This window comes from Neophocaena asiaeorientalis, unplaced genomic scaffold (assembly GCF_003031525.2).
Source record: "Neophocaena asiaeorientalis asiaeorientalis breed wild unplaced genomic scaffold, Neophocaena_asiaeorientalis_V1.1 scaffold30, whole genome shotgun sequence".
In the NCBI taxonomy this organism is placed as follows: domain Eukaryota; kingdom Metazoa; phylum Chordata; class Mammalia; order Artiodactyla; family Phocoenidae; genus Neophocaena; species Neophocaena asiaeorientalis.
This window is the reverse complement of record NW_020174923.1, coordinates 15583044-15606918: the sequence shown is the minus strand read 5'-3', so window position 1 is coordinate 15606918 and position 23875 is coordinate 15583044. Positions and strand designations below refer to the sequence as shown.

Here is a 23875-nt window from a genome sequence, read left to right as displayed (position 1 = left end):
AAAAAAAAAAAAGAAATATATATATATATATATATATAGAAAACCACTTCAAACCAGTACATTTGATTCCAATCCAACACCACAGGATTTATTCTAGTTTTTATTCTTTCTCTCTGTACTTGTTCTCTTTTCCAACAATCCCAAATGCCCACAATCCTCAACATATTGGGATAATCCAGTCATATGTAACCATTCTTTTGTCACCACACATGGATGCCCTCTCACCTCTTGGGCTCTTTGACACCCTCTCCAAGCCACTGTTTCCATCATTACCTCACCTAGACACCCTCCTCACCCAGACACCCTCCTGCCCTGGATTCAGCACCCCACAGAGCCACCACCACCCCTCTGCCCCTGCACTAACACCTACCTTGCTTGGTTTCACCTCTTTTAAAAGGTAGGAGTAAAGGAGCGCCCATCTTTTCCATTGTAATGAATTTATTTAAAATGAAGACACTGGGGCTTTCCTGGTGGCGCAGTGGTTAGGAATCTGCCTGCCAGTGCAGGGGACATGGGTTCAAGCCATGGTCCGGGAAGATCCCACATGTTGCGGAGCAACTAAGCCCGTGTGCCACAACTACTGAAGCCCATGTGCCTAGAGCCCATGCTCCACAACAAGAGAAGCCACTGCAATGAGAAGCCTGTGCACCGCAATGAATAGTAGCCCCCGCTCGCCGCAACTAGAGAAAGACTGCACGCATCAACGAAGACCCAGTGCAGCCAAAAATAAATTTTAAAAATAAAATGAAAACACTGAGTCACTGGAATGTATTTCATTTGTCTTTTGAAATGAAGAACAGCTTTATTAAATGATCCACTAAAGACCTTCCTTGCAGAAGTCTGCAAGGCTGTGATAGACTTCACCTCAGAGGTCACCTACGCCCAGCCAGCTGAAGGGGCATCTCCAACAAGGTCTCCATCCATGCAGCAGTGACGGGACTCCCAGTGGAGGAGGTGGTCTGCCTCAGTGCTGGCATCAACACCACTCGCTACAAGCTGATGGTGGCAGATACTGTGATTGAGAAATTTGCTTCAATTAAGAGTGAAATTGAAAAACTGAAGATGAACAAGGACCACTTAGAGAAGGTTTTACAAGGTGGGTCAGCAAAAGCCAAAGAATTAGCATATCCCATGTGCCAGGAGATGAAAAAATTGGTGGGACTTCTATAAGAAGTTTCAACTAGTCACAAAAAGGCTTTTCTATCTTTTGGTCTGTGCACTCCAGTAAAGGCAGCTTTCCTCGCAAGAGAAAAATTATAGTTTGGGGACACTTAATTTGGTACACCTGATCATTGGCTTCATTTGATGAATAATGATTTGTAGCTTTCAAAAACAGAACAAGAAAACCTTCCTTTGGCATCGCTGAAGCATTTCAAAGCAACAGGAACAATTTTTATTCCATCATCCTAGTACCTGCCTTGTGCTTTGGGCTTAGGTATAAAAGTTGAGCCTTTTCCTCCCCCTCTCCCGCTCCCTATACCTCTCTGCCACCTGCCAAGCTCTCTGACTCTTTATCTGTCAAGCTAACTTGAACTCTGTAAGGGACTTTGCATAATTTTTCAGCCTTGGAATCACTAATGGGGGGCAGAGGACAAATATGGTCAGGGTAGATTAAAGTATGACCTCAGTGCCACTCAAAAAAATACAGACTGCCTGGATTATAAGTCTGACTCCAGTCTGACTCAATACTCTTTTTTTTGAATTTTATTTTATTTACTTTTTTATACAGCAGGTTCTTATTATCTGTTTTACACATATTAGTGTATATATGTCAATCCCAATCTCCCAATTCATGCCACCACCCCCCACCCCACCCCACCCCGCCACTTTCCCCCCTTGGTGTCCATACATTTGTTCTCTACATCTGTCTGACTCAATACTCTTAAAGCAAGAAAAGTGCTTGTGTTGGCTGGGAAGGTAGCTCCACATGTGAAACTGCTCAGGAAGTGTGGTTTAGATTCGAGTCTAGTAGAGAAGTGTTTCTGAAACTGATCTTCCTAAGTGGTGTTAATTTGGCTGAGGAGATAAATTCAACGTTGTTTGAAACATGAGGGACGGTTTAATTTGAGACAGGTGCACCAGAGCTATTAGAAGCCGTGTTCCTGAAGGTGGTGCCCAGGGTCAGGGAGTAACACTGTCACCTGGAGACCATGGGTTCTTACACCTCAGAAGTGATTCATCGCCCGATTTTGTGTGCTTCATCTTGAACCTGGCCTCTGCTAATGCTGTCAAATCTATGCAGTGGGTCCACTACCTGCCTTCGTGTGAGTTCATACTCTCTTGGGCTCTGACTAGGAAATTAGGGCCTTGGAAACTTAGTAGGAAAAGGAAAATCTAATGTACTAAAACATCCTACTTTCCTCTAATTGATTCCTATCTTTGATTAAAGACGTTACTTTAGTAATAGTAGGGGGTTCTATCTGTGGCTTAAAAGATGAACTCAGGACAAACCGCTTCTTTCACTCTGTTCACAAAGGCCTTTTTTTGGTTTGTGGCTGCAGCTGCAATTTTCAGTGCCGGGCTGCATCGATGCGTTGCACATTTTTATATGCTTCTTAATTCGGTGTGCAGGTTGATTTGGGAGCCTGGGTTGAGAGGTGGGAGGGGTGCTGGTGATGAATTTTGCAAGTAAAAACACCAAAATGGTGTATCACAGCCACCTCACTTTACTCCAGTGAATTTCTAGGTGCAAGATTGGATATCGATTGTCTCTTGACTGTAGTCAGTGGACTGTACTACATGACCAAGTTACAGGACAAACAGCCACAGTCAGAGTCCATGCTCCAATGGGGGCCCTGAGACACAGTAGCCAGTAACCTTGACCAAGGGCTCAAATTTGGCATCTTCACCCTGAGGTAAGCCCCAAATTGCATTCATTCATTCATCCCCCACCTTCCTTTCTCCATTAAAACTTAAAATATCCAGGAATTCCCTGGTGGTCCAGTGGTTAGGACTCCATGCTTTCACTGCTGAGGTCCCAGGTTCAATCCCTAGTTGGGGAACTAAGCCCACAGCGCAGCAAAAAAAAAAAAAAAATCCTTAGAAGGAGCCACACTTTAAACACTTCCACGAGGAGGAGCAGGACTGGAGAAAGCCCTCGCGTCCTGTGCCGCCAGTGAGCCCCCCATGCCCTGCTCAGCCTTGCTTCCCATTGCTCAGCATTTATTGGGTGATGAAGGCTGACACTCAGTGGAGCTCAGGAAATGATGAATTCCTTGGGAACTTTGTATTCTCAGCACTTAGCCGAGTAGCCAGCACCTGGCCCACGGTCGTGCACGATGCATGAGGACTGAATGACTAAGTAGCTTTTTCCTGCCATGCCCCCACCCCCGACAACAGACATGCATTGGCACACAGTTTGTATTTAACTTCAGAAGACCGTAGTGTACAGGACTGTGGTTGCAAGTATCAGCAGCTCAAGCTGGCTTAAGGGAGAAAACAGAAGGTGGGAGGACACAGAGTGTCTCATGGACGCCCAGGCAGAAAGGTAGAGGGGCCTCAGGAGCCCTGGGAAGTGTGTACTCACTAGCACTCCCCAGTCTGGCCAAGGACCTTCCCTGCTCCTTGGTCCACTTGTAGGAGGCGACCATCAACCCTAAGGCTTGATGTCTCTGTAATATGAGTGTGTTTCTCTGTGTGTGTGTGTGTGTGTGTGTGTGTGTGCGTGTGTGCGCACGCGCACACACATTTAGGAGTAAGCAGTTGCCAGAATGGGTTTACAGACCAAGCAGAGTCCCCAAAAGGCATGCACAGAGCACCCTTTATGTGACATCTGGGCACCACCATTATTTACTTGCTCTTTTAAAATTACTTACGTTCTTAAATTTATTTTTAAAGGAAACTTTATATCACTGTGATAAATGTAAAATAAGTATTTGTCCTGAACAAAAGTATTTTTAAAAAATAAATACAATGAAAACAAGAGAATAATATAAGTTCTATCTGGATCCCATTGCTGGTCAAAAGCTCTGAGCCCCAGGCCTGGAAACACCGCAGTGGACAGAGCAGAGTCACAGCTCTCTCGGAGCTCACACTTAAATGGGGCGATTCCAACAGTAAACCTATAAAACATGAGTCAGGTGGGCATATGCCAGGAAGAATCGAGCAGGGTAGGGAGGATAGAGAGGTGACAGGGAGCAGGGGAAAGGGCCCTCTGAGGTGGGGTGGGCAGAGAAGATCTCCTGGAGGAGGTGACATTTTTCATGGGATGTGTGGAGGCAGGGCCTTCAAGGCAGAAGGAATGGCCACTGCAAAGGCCTAAGGATCTTGGTAGACTCCACCCCACGGCATGGGCAACACTGCATCACAAATAGAAGCTTAGGGGACCATTGCTCACTCTTGTAATAAAAGTATCTGCCTTTAGCACCTTTTAATAAGCATATTACTGGGAGTTCGCTGGTGGTCCAATGGTTAAGACTCCACCTGCCAATGCAGGGGACTCAGGTTCGATCTCTGGTCGGGGAACTAAGATCACACATGCTGCAGGGCAACTAAGCCTGCCTGCTCTACAGCCCGCGCGCCACAACTAGAGAGCCCTGCCTGCCGCAACTACCGATTAATTTAAAAAACTAATTAAGAGTATTACCCAAGTGCACTAAGAAATTAGAATGATTACTTGTCTCCTTCAGACCCTCAGGCCCAGGATCTGGATTCTTCTCGGTTCATTTAGGGACAATTAAAATTATGAAGGCAGCCCAACTCACGAGAGTCTCTTATATAAACCAGGATTATTGATCTGTGATCTGAGGCATACCTGACAAGCCAAGGGGATCTCCCCAGGAAAGGAAGCTGCTTGAGAAACTGAAGATCAGAAGTTGATTGCTAAGAATACACCAGAGCCTCAGAGTCAGTGGCACAAAGAGAGGCTTCTGTCAAGCCGTGGCTGTCCCGAATCCCCTGTCTGCACGGGTGAGGCAACCACGGAGCAGATCTGTAGTAACACTACCTGGCATTTGTTTAGACCTTAATACTCTAAAAAGGCTTGTCGTATGTTTAATCCTCACAGCACCCCTGTGAAGTATAATTATCTCCTTTTTACAGATGAGGAGATCTGAAGTTCGGGGAGAATAAATGGTTTACCAAGGTCAGAGGACTAGTGTTAATCATAAGGTAATTAGCCTAAGATTAAGGAGGGGTGGTTTGATATAAATGATATTTGACATAATATAGGGGGTTAAACATTCTTGGCTCCAACCAACTGTGCCTGCCCGGGAACATGTCACACCTGCTCAGAGGTTAACCCTATTGTGGGGAGGAGAGATTCCCGGGCCCCATCTGCCCCAAATCTCCCAAGGGAAAGAAGAACACTGCAACTGTCAGAAGTGTAATCAAACGTCCATGAAGTCAGCTACATAAATTATGTTGCTTTTGCAACATTGTACAGTTTGCAACATTTTCATCAAAATAGAAAATTTTAACCCACCACCTTTACCCTGTGTCCTGTGGCCCTGCCTGCGAGGTGAGGCTCAGCCTGGGGTGAAAGGAGGACCTGGATTCCGTGCCTCATCTTCCCAAGGGTCTCCACTGGGTTGGGGCCAGTGTCATGGACCGTGTCCTGTTGAGTGGCACCATGCTCGGTGCTCAGAAGGGCCCTCACCAGGTTCAGTGCTCTGCTGTCACCATCTTGAAATTCTTAACAATTTTTTAACAAGGGCCCCGATCCTGCTGCTGCTTCTTCCTTGCTGCTTTTCCTCCCTCTTTCTCCTTCCCCAGGAAAAAGGGGTCTTCTCTTCCCATCTCGTCAGCTGGTCCTTGGTGGCCCTAGGTTGGGCCTTTCACCCAGGGCAGGACCCCCTGCCTGCCTTGGCTCTTTCTGCCTTTCCAAGCCCCTCCCCCCCATCAGGAGGGCCTTCCAGGCATACCAAGCCTGGACTCGCACAGCTCACTGCTCCTGCTGGAAGGGCCCTGCGTGCACCCTATCTCCTCACAGCCGCTACCATCTCCTCATTCAGGGCTCAGCTGCAACACCCCCCCTCTGAGATTCCTTTCCCACCAACAACCTTGACCAGTGTCACCGCCACTCCTCAGAGCCCCCCCGTGCCCTCACTCACACCACATTATGAGGCTTTATTGTATTCCTGACACCTGGAACTATTATTTGTTTATTGTCTGCCTCCTGCCTCTAGACTATAAGCTCCTTGGGTTCAAGAGACTTTGTCAACTTTGTGCACAGTTGTGTCCTCAGTACCTACAATGGTGTCCTGCACATAGTTGGTGCTCAGTAAATACTTACTGTGTGGGTGAGTGCACAGAGGTGCTGGTTCCACAGAGAGATCAGGCATCAGAGTGAGGAAAGTCAAGTTCTGGCATCTAATCCAGCAGGAAACAGTGGGGCTGGAGATGGAAGCCCAAGCTGGTAGCCCAGGGCCTGTGGACAGAAGTTGCCCTGGAAATGTTTCTCAGGAGCCAGGCATACCTGGGAAAGGGTAGGGAGTAAGAGCCCACAAGAGAGCAAAGCTGCTCATCTCCCCAAGGGAGGGGGCCCACTCAGGGTGGTTTCATGGTACAGAGATTGCAGCAGAGTGAACAAGCTGATCCACTTTGAATCTTTAAATGCCACCAGCACTTGGATAATTCCCAAATCTATGTCACGAGCTAAGGATCTCACTTGATCCTTGAACTAGTTTATCTAAATACCTCCTGATGTCTCTCTCCCCTAGAAGGCCCTCAGGCACCTCAAACTCTGTCTGTCTGTCTGTCCAAAACAACTCATAAGAGCACAGACCAGGATTGAAATCCTGGAGTCACTAATGCATTTGTGCTCCGCATCATCTTGGCTCAGTTACCAGATTCCTCTAATTCTCAGTTTCCTCAACTGTCAGTCAGGCATGAACAATAATAATCACCCAGCAGCCCAAGCGGCCCCCATGACTCCACCCTAACTCCTTGAGGGGCAGCATTGAGAGCCGACCTCTGTGGGCTGTTACGTATTTATAAGGCTAGTTTGCGCGAGGCGCGCTCTGTCATATGTTGTGTATTTAGCAGTTATATAGATGGTATGTCCCTTGGCAACTTTTGCCTAGAGAGAATAACCATGTGTCCCTGAGTCTTGCTAAGATTGTAGCAAGAAGCGTTAATCTACATCTTCTCTCAAGTCTCAAAGAACAGTTAAGAGGAGATAAAACCTTCGAGCTTTCAGTGAATTTCAGGTTGTTGCCCTCAGCCAGAGTCAGCTTCTTCATGAGGCACAGGGCACAATCTCCTTTACAGTGCATTGATTTGGGCCCACAATACTTTTAGGGGCTCTTGAAAACGTTTTAATTTGATTTATTTTAAAACCAGAAGAGGGGAATTCCCTGGTTTTCCAGTGGTTAGGACTTCGCGCTTTTACTGGAGGGCCCAGGTTCAATCCCTGCTCGGGGAACTAAGATCCCACAAGCCCGCAAGCCGCCTGGTGCAGCCAAAGATTTAAAAAAAAAATTTTTAGTAAATTAAAAAAAAAAAACAGAAGGAAAAAATGAATAGTTGGAAATGAATATATGATAATGAAGGCAGCCTAGGTTATGTTTGTTTTTATACCAATACATTTCTTAAAAAAAAAAATTGGGGGCTTCCCTGGTGGTGAAGTGGTTGAGAGTCTGCCTGCTGATGCAGGGGACACGGGTTCATGCCCCGGTCCGGGAAGATCCCACATGCCGCGGAGCGGCTGGGCCCGTGAGCCATGGCCGCTGAGCCTGCGCCTCCGGAGCCTGTGCTCCGCAACGGGAGAGGCCACAACAGTGAGAGGCCCGCGTACCGCAAAAAAAAAAAAAAAATTTAATGAATGGAGGAAAGGGCTCATGAAATCAAAAGTGCCCAGAGCCCATGAAAGTCACAATGTGACTAGGCCCCTCAGGTGGCATCAGCCTCCCAGATGGAGGGGCAGAGTTGATGGAGGTAGATGTGAGTGAACCCCTCACTCTACGTTCCCCCTCTGCCCAGCCCACACTGTGTCTCAGGGACACATCTGTGGAGAGAATTGTTGTGTAAAGTCTTTAGCATTTCTGTATGCATATAGGGCAGTCTAACTGTTGAGCAAAGTCTCAGTGGGTCAGGAGTTTGGGACGGTGGCATCCGTGGCATCGAGGAAAAAAATCCAGGCTTTTTACATTTATTTGTACAGAAATGACTTCCATAAATGGCATTTTCCTGAAGCACAGAAGAGCAGGACTTCTCGGGAGGATGTTACAGAGCAGGTAACCCTTGGGCAGGGTCTTGGAAGATGAGTTTACCAAGTGGATGGGGATGGGATGATGGTGTCCAGCCAAAGAAATGGAATTTCACAAAGACCCATTTATGGGGGAAGAGCAGCAAATGGACAGGATCATGGCTGTTCTGGAAGGGTGGTACATGGGACAGTTCTCCGAGAAAGAAATGGAAAATTTTATTGGAGCTAACCTGAAGATTATAACCCTGGAGACAGTCTTTCAGAAAACTCTGAGGACTGTTCCATCAGTTAGAGGTCAAAGCACAGTTATATAAGTTTTTGAGACAAAGGGTCCCACCTCAAATGATGTAGTATTGACAGTTGACACAATCCAGACCGACACATGCACAGTGAGTAGTGGGTCATGGGTCATTGTGGCCCCCTACAAGATTAAGAAGGAAGGTTATTGCTTAAGAAGGTCTGGTTGATGCGGATACACACTAAAGGGGAGACAGGAGGCCCAAACAGGCAAAGAAGAATTTTGTTTAAATTTTTCTCGTCTTGCCATAGAATATGAATTTTACTTCATCAATGCCATAATTAGGGCTTCAATCCAGAGAAGAAGGAAGAGACTTCAGGGTATGGAAGGAGAGCCTCCCAGTTTGAGCCACCCACGGCCATCCTGTGGGGCCATCCTGTGGGGCCATCCAGCAGCCAGATACAAATCTGAAACCAAGAAATTGGTGGGAAAGGATTTCAGTTAGGGAATCACCCGCATAAACGTGGTGGTTGGTTGAAGCCATTGCAAGTGGGTGATATCTCAGTGAGAGACGGAAAAAAAAAAAAAAAATGGGAGAAAGAATCCAGATATACAATGAAAAAGCAGAAGCGGTGGAAGGTGAGGATCCATTCAAGGTTCATGGCTGGAGATTGACCAGGGAGGCGACAACAGAGCCGATGGAGGCTAACAGTGGTTGTCCTCAGCTGGTGTAATCCTGTTTTTTTCCCCCCTTGTTATTTTCTGTATTTTTAAACTCTTTTATCAGTAAGTATATATTGCCCTTTTTGGCTAAAATAGACATTTTATTGGAAAAATAAAAGGGGTAGTTCCCAATAGGTTAAGCGCTGCTGAGAGGCCGAGCGCACTGAAGGCTGAGCAGACTTAGAGACATTGCCCACCTTCTTCCCCCAAAACCGCTCCCCTGCCCCAAACCTCCAACCCCCAAGGGAACCAGTGCAACTCCTGTCAGCCGTGTTTTCCTCCCAGTGACCTGTTCTTGGCCACAGATGATTGGACAAGGGTGTTCATGTGATACGAGCTAAGCCAATCAGAGCCCTCCCCAGGAGATTGCCTGGAGAGGGCGGCGTGAGCTTAGAGCCGGGGGGCCGATCTCCAACAGGCAGGCCGACCTTGAGACCCAGGGTAAGGGCGTAGCAGCCAGAGGGGAGAGCCTGTAGAAACAAAAGGCCCAAGGGGGTAAAGCCTGGGTATTTAAGGAACTAAGTGGAGGCCAGGGTAGGGTCACCAGAAAGAATGGTGGAGTAGGTTGGAGAAAGCCGGGACTAGACCACCAGGGGCCTCAGAAACCCCGCTGAGTTGGGAGTTTTCTCATTACAAGGAGAAGCTGTTGGAGGGTTTTAAAAGAGGGAGTGGTCTGACCTGAATTACAATTGGGGCAAGCGTAAGGAACAGTTTGGAGGCTTCCGCGCTATGCAGACCCTTGAGGGTGGACCAGACGTCAGAGGCGGCGGGGAAGATGCAGGGAGCAGGGGTCCAGACAAGACCCAGTGGTTGGGGGGCTGGTGAGGGAAGGGTGGAATCGGGGCAGATGATAGATGAGGGGGATGCTGTTATTGAGATGGGAAAGAAGGGAAGACGTTAAGACCTCAGTTTGGACATGTTAAGTTTGAGGTGTTGATGGCCCGTCACAGGGGAGGTGCTGAGAAGAAAGCAGTGGGGTACATCAGTCTGGAGTTGGGGGATGTCAGAGCTTGGATGCTGGAAATATGGGTGGCATCAGCATGCAGCTGGTGTTAAAGCCACCAGCCTAGATGAGACCACCTGGGAACTGGAGAGAAGGGCCCCAGCACAAAGGCCTGGGGTCCCCCAACATTCACAGGACTGGTAGAGGGGACGGAGCAAGGAAGGGAGGGGGGGAACCGAATGTGTTTTGACCCAGAAGCCCACATTGGAGACTGCCCTGGGTTACCCCCCTGCCAAGGCCAGAGAGGGCTTTTTAGATTTGGTAAAGAAGTCACCCGACTTTGAACGCTCTGGGTGGAGTGGTGGATCTGAAAGTTAAATTGGGGTGGGCCTCTTCCCTGAATGAAAGCTGGATTAAAAAGTAGCTATGGGGGGCTTCCCTGGTGGCGCGGTGGTTGGGAGTCCGCCTGCCGATGCAGGGGACGTGGGTTCGTGCCCCGGTCCGGGAGGATGCCACATGCCGCGGCCATGGCCGCTGGTCCTGCGCGTCCGGAGCCTGTGCTCTGCGGCGGGAGAGGCTACAGCAGTGAGAGGCCCGCGTACCGCAAAAAAGAAGAAAAAAAAAGTAGCTGCGGGGCTTCCCTGGTGGGGCAGTGGTTGAGAGTCCGCCTGCCGATGCAGGGGACGCGGGTTCGTGCCCCGGTCTGGGAAGATCCCACATGCCGCGGAGCGGAGGCCACAACAGTGAGAGGCCCGCGTACCGAAAAAAGAAAAAAAAAAAAAGTAGCTATGGAGGACCTTTTGGGGGCAAATGAAGAAATATGAAAATGGACTTTATATTAGATTATTGTATCAGCATTTAATTTCTTGGGTGTGATAATGGTCTGTGGTTATGAAACAGGGGGAAGGGGCTTCCCTGGCGATCCAGTGGTTAAGACTCCACACTTCCACTGCAGGGGGCGGGGTTTCATTCCCTGGTGGGGGAACTAAGATTCCACATGTCATGTGGTGCAGCCAAAAAAAAGAAACAGGAGGGAAGAAGGCAGGGCACAACTTTAAAAGAATGACATAGCTGTTGAAGATACCACAAAAACTGGTTAGAACTGATTAGGCCCAAGATGGTGGAAGATTCCACTTCCAGTAGACCTTGAGTCTCATTATACGCTCATTGTAATACATTAGCATCTAAATGGCACACTCACGGGCACCACGATCGTTCTGAGGCTAACCATAAAAGGCTAAAAAGTGGGCAGTGGCCCAATTCTTGGAAACCCCTGCCCTCCCCCGCCAAATAGTTGGAATAATTCTCCCACTTTTATGGGCTGGTTAATTGCATAATTAGCCTATGTAATTATCCAGCCCATAAAACTAACCACCCCAGGGAATTCCCTGGCAGTCCACTGGTTAGGACTCCACGCTTTCACTGCCTTGGCCTGGGTTCAATACCTGGTCGCGTAACTAAGATCCCGCAAGCCATGTGGCAAAAAAACCAACAACCTAAACTAACCACCCCATATTTTGGGGTTGCTCTTGCCTTTTGAGGCAGACTGCATTCTGTCTATGGAATGTGTATCTCTCTAAATAAATCCACTTTTTACCTATCACTTTGCCTCTTGCTGAATTACTTCTACACTGAAACATAAAGAATCTGAGCTTCATTAAGTCCTGAGACCAGGTGTGTGATCTCAATTAAAAGACAGTGGGTTCAAAAAAAAAAAAAAAAAGACAGTGGGTTCGAGTCCCAGCCCATGGGTTCGAGTCCCATCTGAGTTGTGCAGTTTCAGTTACGTGAGAGAGGTCTGGTTCTTAGGAGACACATGTTGTAGTGTTGTAGTATTTAGGGGTGAGGGAGCAAGATGCCTGAAAGTTTTCCAGTGGTTCAACAATAACAAACTATACATATATATCTGTATATGTTACATATAATATATGTAATATTTATATAAATTGTATTTATGTTATATATAGGTATATACATAGTTTATATATAGGTACGTTATCTATTAGAGAGAGAGAGATAGCATATGTGGCAAAATGCTAATTGGAAAATATAGGTGGGGGGCTGTTTTAACACTTTTTCAACTTTCCTGTAGGCTTAAATTTTTCCTAGGGACTTCCCTGGCAGTCAGATGGTTAAGACTCCACACTTCCACTGCAGAAGCCCTGGTGGCGCAGTGGTTAAGAATCTGCCTGCCAGTGCAGGGGACACGGGTTCAAGCCCCGCTCCGGGAAGATCCAACATGCCGCGGAGCAACTAAGCCTGTGCGCCACAACTACTGAGCCTGCGCTCTAGAGCCCACAAGCTGCAACTACTGAGCCCACGTGCCAAAACTACCGAAGCCCGCGTGCCTAGAGCCCGTGCTCTGCAACAAGAGAAGACACCACAATGAGAAAGCCAGTCACCGCAACGAAGAGTATAGCCCCTGCTTGCCACAACTAGAGAAAGACCGCGCGCAGCAGGAAAAATCCAAGGCAGGCAAAAATAAAATAAATAAATAAATTTTAAAAATAAAAAAAAAGGAAAAAAAAATAGAGTGAACTGGCAGGGCTGTGTTCCCACCCTGTTTGTTGTTTGGCTTGAGGCGTCCCAGCACCAGAGCCTGCAGGTTGTTGGGTGGTGCGGGGGTGGCAGCCTCCAAGAGAGCTCACGCAGGTGACTGGTCCCCAGTGCCTCTGCCATCAGTGTTCTTGCCCCCACAGTGAACCACAGCTGCCCCCCACACCCCCTGCCTCCCCGGAGACCCTCCATGACCAGTTTTTGAAGAGCCGGAAGATCCAAGCAACAGGTCGTTATTCTCCGAAATTATCTCTCCGATTTTGGATGTGAAGTTCAGCCACAGTGGGAGGTATATCATGACCAGAGACTATCTGACCATCAAAGTTTGGGATCTCAACATGGAAAACCGGCCCACTGAGACTTACCTGGTTCACAGCTACCTCTGCAGCAGGCTGTGCTCCCTCTACAAAAATAACTGCATTTTTGATAAATTTGAGTGTGTGTGGAATGGGTCAGACAGTGTCATTATAACAGGCTCCTACAACAACTTCTTCAGGATGTTTGACCGAAATAGCAAGTGTGATGTTACTCTTGAGGCCTCGAGGGAAAACAGCAAACCCCAAGCTATCCTAAAACTGAGCAGTGTGCGTGAGGGGCAAGCAGAGAAAAGACGAGATCAGTGTCGACAGTCTGGACTTTAGCAAAAAGATCTTGCATACAGCTTGGCATCTTTCAGAAAATATTGTAGCAGTGATGGCTACAAATAACCTATATATATTCCAGGACAAAGTAACTAGGAGGACACGTTATTACTTAATAATCTCACGTACTGAATTTTAGTCAAACACTTGTTAAAAATATTTTTATTTTATTTTTTTTGGCTGCACGGCCTGTGGGATCTTAATTCCCCGACCAGGGATCAAACCCATGTACGCTGCAGTGGAATCACAGAGTCTTAACCACTGAACTGCCAGGGAAGTCCCTCAAACACGTTTTTTAAATGTTTCTTCGGGTGTTCATTTGATGCATTGACCTTAATTTCCCTCTTTGTAATAGAATTCAGTTGGAGTCCAACTTTCCCAAATCCCAAGTTCTAAGAAACTTTTGTCAAACCTGATAGGTTCTGGGACACTTCTGTTTAGAATTGAGAGCTGCCAGCTAACAGTAGGTCTTCCATAGTTGATTTGAATTTCTGATGCTTCTATTGCCCTGTTTTCTCTGGTGGGTCCAGTGTTTTGTTTCTAGGTGTCTGCTGAAGTAAAATGAAATTGTCTGTAGTATTTAAAGAGAAAAGAGAGAAGTTTTTTTAAATTAAGCAATTCCATTTGATTGAAAAAATTCAACAAAAAATAAACACCGTTTACTCTAAAAAACAAACAAAAAAAGAAGTTAATGGCAGCTGTAGAGGAAGTGGAAACAGCCAAGTTTTCAAGGGGAGAAATGGTATAGTACCAGGAGGGGATCGTGAGGTCAAGGGAGGGTTTTACACAAAAATGTTTAAAATGAGAGCAAGAGTGTATGTTGACAGGAATGTTCCCATGGAAAGGGAGAAATTGATGTTGTAAGAAAGGGGTGAGAGGTGCCGGAAAAAGTCCTTGGGAAGACTGGCCGACGGGTGGCCCCGAGCTTGGAGGGGACACCGCACTGAGGTGCTGCGCTGGGCCCTGGGATCAGTGTGGGGGGGCAACCCCTCAGGAAGTAGGATCTGAGGCTCTCAGCTGACAAGAGTCAGGAGGGCAAGTGGTTGTTTCAAGCAGATTGAGGCACAGAGCCAAAGAAAAAGTGGCAAATTTGTTTGGTGTTTAAGATCTGAATGGCGATTATTCATCAGCTTAGGGAAAGAGCCAACAGGGGAGAGATTTAAGTCCTTACCCCTCTGCTACTCAGTTTTTCCATCTGTAACATGAGGGGATTGAACCGGGGGCTCTCAAAGGACCCTGCAAACTCCTGTTCACTCAGGGTCCCTTATGATACCTGATGGAGAGCTTTTACTGAATAGCATGTGTTTGGGTTGTTAAAGGATTAAAGATGGCTAGTAAAAATTGGACACTTGCCTAAGAGGTTTCTAATTGAGGGTAAAAACCAAGAGATACAGAGAGACACTTGAAAGGAAGACTGCTTACGGCTTGAGGGCACCCCTGGGGGAGCAGGGGGGTGGCCCGGAGGTTGCTGGGGCGCTGAGATGCCTTGACGACGCTTGGATAAACGCAGTACGAGGTCCCTTTGAGCGTAAATTCTGCTGTCTCTGGGCTCTCGCTGAAGCTGGCATTGCACAGCATGAAATGAAACAGCACGTTAATGTGATTAACACTGAATAAACCTCTGTGTGTGAGCAAATATAGCTTGAAGCGGGTTCAGGAATTTTAAAGTATCTATTATTAAAGACAGCCTGCAGGGGCCGTGGCATCCAATGACAAGCCAGAGACTGCTACCGGCATCTAATAGTCCCAGAGTCGTTTCCTTCGGCAAAGTGCATTTGCAGGCTTCTGTGCTAGGCTCTTCCCTGATCCTCCAAGGAGGATTATCACCACTACCCCCATTTTATAGATGAAGAAACTAAAAGCATTGTCAACAGTAGGCCTCTCAGGCCGCTGAAGGCAGAGACCTTGCCTATCATCACTGGCTCCCCAGTGGCAGGCAGAAGGCCAGGGCAAGGGGAGGAGCCTCTCAGCCCCTGAGAGCCGGCCCAGCGAACCATGAGCACTGTGCTGGGACTTCCACGTCTGGCGTCACTGCAAAGCACCAGGCTCTGTGCTGCAAGCCTCACACAGATGGTCTCACTTAGTCCTGATGACAACCCTTGGCAGTTGGTATTATTAACCCCAAGAGGAAACTGAGGGCAGACAGGTTAAATAACTTGCCAAAGGTCACCCGGCAGAATCAGGAGTCAGGCTTGGATTTGTCTGAAGCGAAGCATGTGCTTGACTGCCGAGCTGGACGCTGTCTTCCAGGAGAGTATGGTGCGGACTTCTGGAATTCGTACAGCCCCTGTGCTCGACAGCCGTTAGCACAGCCCTGAGCACAGGTAATAGGGTGGCACCAGTGTCAGTGAGTAGAGACTGAGGGGCAGACAATCTGAACGGATGAATGGGTAGAGATGTGAATTCCTGTCTTGTGGGGTCTTCCTCTTCAAATTGAAGATTTCCCCAAAGCTTATGAATGCTCAATCTAATTAAAGCAAAAAGGCATCAGAGAATCGCTAGGCCTTTCCTTTATTAACTGTCAAGTCCAATCTGTAGGCTGTTTACGTGCTGAGGTCAGAGATCAGTCTTTAGCTGCTCGCCTTTCATTCATCTGGCAAAGCCTGGAACATAAAGTTTATTGATGCAAAACTGATTGGCAGGCAGGGGTAACGAGGTGGCAGGGACAGGGAATATCAGAAGGAGTTCTAAGCCAGTTGGGTCACTCCTGCTCCCTTGCCGTGCTAACTTCACGTGCTCCAGGTTACTGGGTCATAGCTCATAGCTTTCTGCACCACAGTCTAGATGAGCAGCAAATGTCTGGACCTTGGGCAGTGTTCACAGAGCACATCAAGATGGGGAGGGGAAGGAGTCCTTTCTCCCTGTTTGTCTGTTAGTTTGGAAAGGAGAGAGTGAGGCACGGAAGGTTAGGTATGGATGGCCTTGAAACTTCACAGATCAAAAGGAATTCCCACGTAAGCTTGCATCGGAGAGGCCTGGGAATTGGGAAGAGGAGGGTCATTGTTACACCAGCCCAGGACTAAGTTGCTCCCTGTCTCTGGTGAGCTCCTGTGGGGCCTCCTCCATGCCCACCAGCAAGAAGAGGTGGGAAAGCACGTGTGGGTCCACACCTGGCTCTATCTACTCGCAGCGTCCTCAGGATAAAAACCAGGAGTAAGGGGTCGGAAAAAAAAAAAAAAAAAAAAAAAAACCAGGAGTAAGGCACTAAGTTCCAAAAGAGGGAGTTGGACCCAGGAGTTGTTGTACTCATGCCACTCAGGATAGGGAAGGTCTCGAATATTATTTATTTATTTTTATTTTTAAAAATAAATTGATTTATTATTTTATTTATTTTTGGCTGCGTTGGGTCTTTGTTGCTGCGCGCAGGCTTTTTTTAGTTGCGGCTAGCGGGGGCTACTCTTCATTGTGGTGCGCGGGCTTCTCATTGCGGTGGCTTCTCTTGTTGCAGAGCACAGGCTCTAGGCGTGCGAGCTTCAGTAGTTGTGGCACGCGGGCTCAGCAGTTGTGGCTCGCAGGCTCTAGAGCACAGGCTCAGCATTTGTGGCACAGGGGCTCAGTGGCTCTGCGGCATGTGGGATCTTCCCGGACCAGGGCTCGAACCCATGTCACCTGCATTGGCGGGTGGATTCTCAACCACTGCGCCACCAGGGAAGCCCATCAAATATTATTTATTTTTATCAGGACCAAACTGGATTCTGCCTGATCTGAGGAAAAACCCTGACTGCAGGTCATTTTAAATGCCTTCGTAGTCTCGGCAACTCAGAAATAGTGGTTTTCCACATCAGTCAGCTGTCTGGATTCAACCCCCTACACTCATACATCACAAAGCAAAAAAATAACAAAATTAAAACAAACCAAACCCCCAACCCTCATTTCATTTCCTTAGAAAACAGTCCAGGTTCAAGGTCTAGTCTAGTAGGGAATGTCTCCTCTCCTGATCTGTTTCTGGATAGGCAGGGGAGCAAAGTCCCTTTTCCTCTTCTCCGTGACAGGGTGTCGCACAGGGCTCCAGAGAGAAATGTCCACCAAGGAGCAGAGCTGGACCCAGGGCTCCTGTGCCCATGACCTCCCTTGAGTTCAGTGCTCATGATGAGCAGTGGCTACTGTCAGGCACTGGGGTAGGAAGATGATTAGGAACGGATCCCAGAGACCCACACACAAACCACTCACCATAGGAAAACACAATAAATGCTCTTTTGCAGTAGGAATAAAGTGTTTCAGCTGCACAGAGAAAGAAGGGAGAGGGAAAAGCTTTGGTGGTTCTCAAAATGGTTCCCAGGCCCGCAGCAGGAGTGCCACCCAGAAGTTTTTAGAAACACAAATGCAGGCCCAGCCCAGACCCACAGAGTCAGAAGCCCTGGGGGTGAGGCCCAGCAAGGTGTGTTGGAAGACACCCCCCAGGCGATTGTGGTGTGAGCCAAAATTTGAGAGTTATGAGGGGGCTGGCAAACTGCCTGTTTTTGCAAATAAACTTTTAACTGGAACACGGCCACAGTCATTCAATTACGTATCATCTGTGGCTATCTTCCTGCCGTGCTGGCAGGGTGAGGCTTGTAACAGAGACAACATGGCCTGCAAAACCTAAAATATTTACTGTCTGGGCTTTATGGGGGGTGGAGGATGGGGGAATTGCTGCCCCCAAGGAGGGGGGTGGAGACACCTGAATCCCCCTTCTGTGGCCGGTGCTGCTAGGGCCTCTGCAGTCATGCTTCAGTCAGCTCAGTGCTGGGACCCAGCTCTAGTCTGGGGACTTACTGAAAAGACTAAACAGTCCATTTGAAGTGTGAGCAATATAAAGAAGCCCCCAGTTACTGAGTCCCTGTTGTGCTCAGTGCTGTGCTTGATGCTTTAAGGGCCTAACTCCACCCTCTAAGATGGGCATTGTATCCCCCTTTTACAGATGTGGAAGGTGAGGCTGGGAAGATGAAGTAACCAGCTCAAGTTCACGGAGTCCAGGACAGGAGACCTTGGACTGGACCCTGGATCAGCTTTGCTCCCAGCTCAGGCTCTCTGCCTCTCACCTACCACCTCTGTTTTCCCAATTATAAGATGGAAACTCCCTCAATGGACAACGGGGGCAGCTCTCAGGAATCTGTTAACGTAACAAGCACAATTTTCATACTTTTTCCACTGGGGAGATGAGTCACCAGGGGCTGGAGAACCCAACCCAGGCCTACATCCTGGAGGTGTCCAATCCTATGGGGAGCACGGCAAGGGGAGGGCAGGAGATGTAGGACCCACAAGGACACAGGACCAGCTCTCACCTGCTCTAGCCGAATGGGGCAGGTGGGAGCATGCAAATGCTGAATCAGTGCCAGGTGGGATGCAGCCTCTGGGCACTGTTACCACCAAAGGCCTCCCAGTGCAGCCCCTTCCCCACATTCCAATCCCACAGGTCCTTCTGTCCAGCTCCTGGATTGTCAGTGTGGAGATATGTATAAGGGGCGCCCCAGGGAAAAAGGACTTCGTAACTTAGGTGAGTCTTATATCTGTGGTAGAAGAAAAGAACCTATCAGGGTATTTCCTGCTCTGATACAGGAGTGGAACGGATCAGCTGGTCAATAAGATACTAAGCCAGTAATCAGATTGGGGAACCTGTTACTATGTAATATTGCAACATCGATGCCGGTGATTGAAACAGCAAAAGTAAAATCTTGCCCTGCTACCATTTAAGAAACGTGGGAGCTAAAACACCACTGTCTGGGTGGCTAAAACAGTGACCAAGAAAGTCTGTCCCCCACGCACATATGCAGTATCTATTTTGGCTTCTGAATATTTTGTTAGAATAGGAAGATAAAAAACATTCTTAACAGACACAAGAGCTTGGTTTGTCAGGCAAAAGTTAAAACCTCTGAAGAAAGAAAGCATTTTGAGGAGAAGACTAGTGATAAACTGCTTTCTCTCGTCAAACAAATCAATGACATTTAATTATTTTAAACAAGCATCATTGGAGTGTCTTCTGCATGCCAGACACCACACTAATCTTTCTGAACCTCGGTTACCTCATCCCATCCTCACATCAGCTCTAAAGGGCAGGTCACGTGAGCAGCCCCATTTTACAGGGGGGCGGGGGGTTCAGGCAGAGGGGAGGACACTTGGCTGAGCGTCACCCAGCATGCGCGGCAGAGCTGAGTTTTGAACCCAGGGCTTGTGACTCTGCGTCTTATATTCCTTTCAGAGCATCGCATTTACTCCGCAACTAAAAACTAATCTGGACAAAGCACAGGGAGACCAGGGAAACACAATAGCCAGAGTCTGTGGATGGCTTCACATTGAGGCAGTATTTATTAGGGCAGTGGTTCTTGGACCTGATGGAACCACACTCCCATTGACAAGGGCTGCTGGGCTGCTGCGTGAATGGGCAGTGTAGGCTGCAGATCGTGTGCAGGGCCAGCTGTACTGTCACCGTCTTTCCCTGTTGCTTAAACTGTTGTTTTAGGGGAAACTTGCCTTGAAAGAATAATTCTGTTTTGCATTTACATGACACTTTTTTTCCCCCCTAAATTTCAGAAGACTTTTTTTTGTTGCTGTTGTTGTTGTTTTTGCGGTACGTGGGCCTCTCACTGTTGTGGCCTCTCCCGTTGCGGAGCACAGGCTCCGGACACACAGGCTCAGCGGCCATGGCTCACGGGCCCAGCCGCTCCGCAGCATGTGGGATCTTCCCGGACCGGGGCACGAACCCGCATCCCCTGCATCGGCAGGCGGACTCTCAACCACTGTGCCACCAGGGAAGCCCCAGAAGACTTTAGTGTGTTAACTGACTTAATCCTTAGAGCAACGCTGAGAGGAGAATAGGTGTTAGTTCCCGGTTTGATAGAGGAGGAAGTTGAAGTAACTTTCTGAAAGTCTTATGCTAATGAATATTAAAGCAGAGTCTCAAACATGAGGCCTCACCAAGATACCTGCAAAACCAGAGAACAAAACTTGGAAGACTCCACGGTGATGGAGGAGATCAGCTACCTACAAAGCAGCAACTTTGGCTAAAAATGGGTTATCCAAATTTCCAAGAAAATGTAAGCCTATATATATATACATTGTGGTTTCAGAAGAGGAAAGTCCAAGAGAGGGGAGTCTAAAAAGCAGGGCTCTGGTGTAATTTCATGAGAGGGACAGACCCAGCGTCCTGTCCCTTTAGAAGACAGGGCCCTATTTCGAGGAATTGGGAACGGCAGCTGAACACAACTGTGCACGGTGGAGCCATTAAGGCCATGCCCTTTCCCTTGCTCACCCATGCCCTTTCCCTTGCTCCTTGCTCGGAGGTGCCTTCCGAGCAGCTATCCTGGGATCAGCGTCTGTGGGTCAAATGTTGCCACTTGGCAGTCACATCCCCCTTTTGAAATGAACGAGTTGGCATCCAGGGCTGTGAACGAGTTGGCACACAGGGTTATGTACCATTCTCAGCATTTTGATGAGGTTCTTCCCAAATTGGATTAACTCTGGGACCAGGGGGACCCGAAGACCTGAGAACCAGATCCTGTGCAACGGTGAGTTTGGTAAGAGTCTTACCTAAGTGACTAACCAGCTGCCCACATCCACACCTTCAGAGGAGGTGGAAACTAATGGCCAGGGAGGAAAGCTGTGAAACACAATAAATATGGGGTAATGAAGCCAGAAGCCAGAAGCAGGTGACAGAAAGCTAGCGTTAACTGAGGCAAACTAAAGGAGCAGGTGGAACCTGGAGTCAGCCAGGAGGGGCAGGATTGAGCACTGCGCGCCCTGGCCCACGCTAACCCTGCCTGGTGGGGCAGAGGGCACCGAGCCAGACCGCCTTTCAGAGAACTCCCTCCCCTCCTCTCCACTGTCTCCTCCTCCTCTGTATGGTGGGCCTCCCTCAAGGTTGAAAGGATTAAAGGTAATAATGAACATGCTCTCATTCCAGTGCCTTCCCCATAAGTGCTCAATAAATGCTTTTTGTTATAATCCCTGCCCTTTGGGATCAGGCATTAAACGCAGGCTCAAGACACTGAATCTCACTGCAGCATAAAGCCCCTTATTATGTCGAAACCTTGGTGAAACTGTGGCCTACACCCATGCCCGGCTCAGCAGCAGGCATCTTCTCACCCTGTCGTGCAAGGCCCAGAAGGCCCAGAGAGACGCTGCAGTTTTGCCTGACAAGTCATCCTGCTGCAAACATGCTGGTCCTGGCCCCAGGCCATTTTCACTCACTGTTCTCTCTGCCTGGAAGGCTCTTCCCCCAGACGGTGACAAGGTTTGCACCTTCGTTTCAGACGTCACGTTATCAGAGAACAGCTGTCCCTGACCTACCTCCCTATATAAAGTAGCATCCCTGCCACCACTGGGGTCTAGCACTCTATCCTCGTACCCTGCTTTGTATTTCTCCATGACACTCAGCACCTCTGACATATAGTTTTGTGTTTTTTGTCTGTTTCTCTCACTGTCATGCACCTGAGAGCAAGGATTTGGTTTTGGGATTTGCTCTTTTTATTTTGTTTTTATCTTCCAGTTTTATTGAGATATAACTGACCTACAGCACTGTATAGGTTTAAGGTGTACAGCATAATGACTTACGTACATCATGAAATGATTGTCACAATAAGTTTAGTGAACAGCCACCATCGCATATAGATACAAAATTAAAGAAGTAGAAGAAAATTTTCTCTTTTTTAAAAATTTATTTATTGTATTTATTTTTGGCTGCGTTGGGTGTTCGTTACTGCGCGTGGGCTTTCTTTAATTGTGGTGAGTTGGGGGCTACTCTTCGTTGCGGTGCACAGGCTTCTCACTGCGGTGGCTTCTCTTGTTGTGGAGCACGGGCTCTAGGCGCACGGGCTCAGTAGTTGTGGCACGTGGGCTCCGTAGTTGTCGCTCATGGGCTCTAGAGCGCAGGCTCAGTAGTTGTGGTGCACGGGCTTAGTTGCTCTGCGGCATGTGGGATCTTCCCGGACCAGGGCTCGAACCCGTGTCCCCTGCATTGGCAGGCAGATTCTTAACCACTGCGCCACCAAGGAAGCCCCCAAAATTGTTTTTCTTGTGATGAAATGGTCTTTCTTTTCAAACTGCCCTCCTCACTTATTTCTCCTCAAGAGCCTAGCATGGTTGTCTCTTGAAACGGCCTGCAGGTTCTTCTCACTCTATCATGGAAAGGCAGCCACTTGCCAGCTCCGTATCATTATCACACATACGCAGAAGATAGGACACATTCCGTGCAATGCAGTAACATGTGGCCACACCTGCTAAGTGTCTGGTGAAAGTGTTCCGGGTAGAGGGATAGTAAGTACAAAGGCCCTGAGGTGTGAGAGGAGGCCAGTGAGGCTGGAGTGGAGGTGCTGGGGATAAGGGTGTAAGAGAGGATGATTCCAGGGTTTTTGATATAAATAATGAAAGAATGGAAATGACATTTTCTAACATGAGTTAGGTAGGGGGAGGAGCAGGGTTTGGATGTAAGTTTTATGATGCTTTCAGGTTGGAAGCACCTGGCAGGAATCTGGCAGTAAGCCAGGTGCTTTACATACATTATCTCCATTGCACGGATAAGGAAATCGAGGCTCCAGAAGTCACGTGTCCTTGGGTCTCAGAACATGTATGTAGAAGGGCTGGGATTTGAATCCAAGCTGTTTCTGCAAGGGTTTGTCACCCTGAGAAGCACTGCTCACTGAAGAAAGAGCTGGGAGAGGACTGCTTGCCTGCAGTTGGAAGAGTCAAGTATTTTGCATAAGGTGAACTCAGATCTCCTTTCCAAATTCTGCAATACCTGGACACAGAAGGCCCTTCTGTAGTTGGACTGGTACGTTTAGGGCCAGTAAGAGGAAGCACCACATCACAAGAGGGCTGGGGCTGCCATCCCTTTGGCCTCAGCAAGGTGGCTGGCAAATCCATTTCCACGGCTATTCAGGCTGTCACATGATGCCAAGACAGTGGGATGAAATGTGGAAGATTCGACTGAGGTTATTATCATGGGTTACACTCCAATTTTTCATATTTTTAAAGATTTGCTCACTGGACTTAACAAAGCATTCACATAAAGCTTTCACTAATGTAACAGACAAGCCTTCAGAGCATTGAAATCCAGTGTGGGCTGCAGACCCGCAGCAACAGCATCACCTGGGGCTGTCAGAAATGCAGACTCTCAGGCCCTATCCCAGATGCATTGTGGCAAGATGCCCAAGGGATACGTATGCTTGGTCCAATTTGCGAAGCCCTGGCCTAGAGCAAGGGTTGACTAAGTTTTTCTGTAAAGGACCAGATACTAAACATTTTAGGCTTTGCCTGCCTGTCACAACTACTCAATTCTGCCATTTGTAGTGCAAAGTCAGCCACAGACTGTATGTAAAGGAATTAGTGTGGCTGTGTTCTAATGAAACTTTACTAATGGACACCAAAATTAGTTTATGTAATTTTCACGTCACGAAATACTATTCTTCTTTTGATATTCTTTCAGCCATTAAAAATAAAACTCATTCTTAACTCATCCATCTTCTGACTTGCCTTTCTGGGCTGACCATGCCCAAGGCCACTAGCCGAATGATCCCCTTCTGTCTTCTCTGTGGGCTTGGGCCCCCTTTCCCCATGACCTGTGCCACTGTGTCTGAAAGTTGATTACTTAAGCCTAATATGAAAGGTCAATGGAAGAACTAAGATTTATAAAATACACTTTTGCCAGCTTCCAC

General features: G+C 47.9%; 1 protein-coding gene across 1 annotated transcript in view; it reads left to right on the top strand.

The window, feature by feature from the left end:
• LOC112410281 (serine/threonine-protein phosphatase 2A 55 kDa regulatory subunit B beta isoform-like) overlaps positions 1 to 14832 on the top strand; it is a 16616-nt gene extending 1784 nt beyond the window's left edge. The window contains 4 exon segments of the mRNA XM_024760768.1: positions 929 to 1096; positions 12805 to 13183; positions 13185 to 13335; positions 14758 to 14832. Coding sequence (XP_024616536.1) covers positions 929 to 1096; positions 12805 to 13183; positions 13185 to 13335; positions 14758 to 14832 — 773 coding nt within the window.
• Positions 14833 to 23875: the final 9043 nt, after the last annotated feature.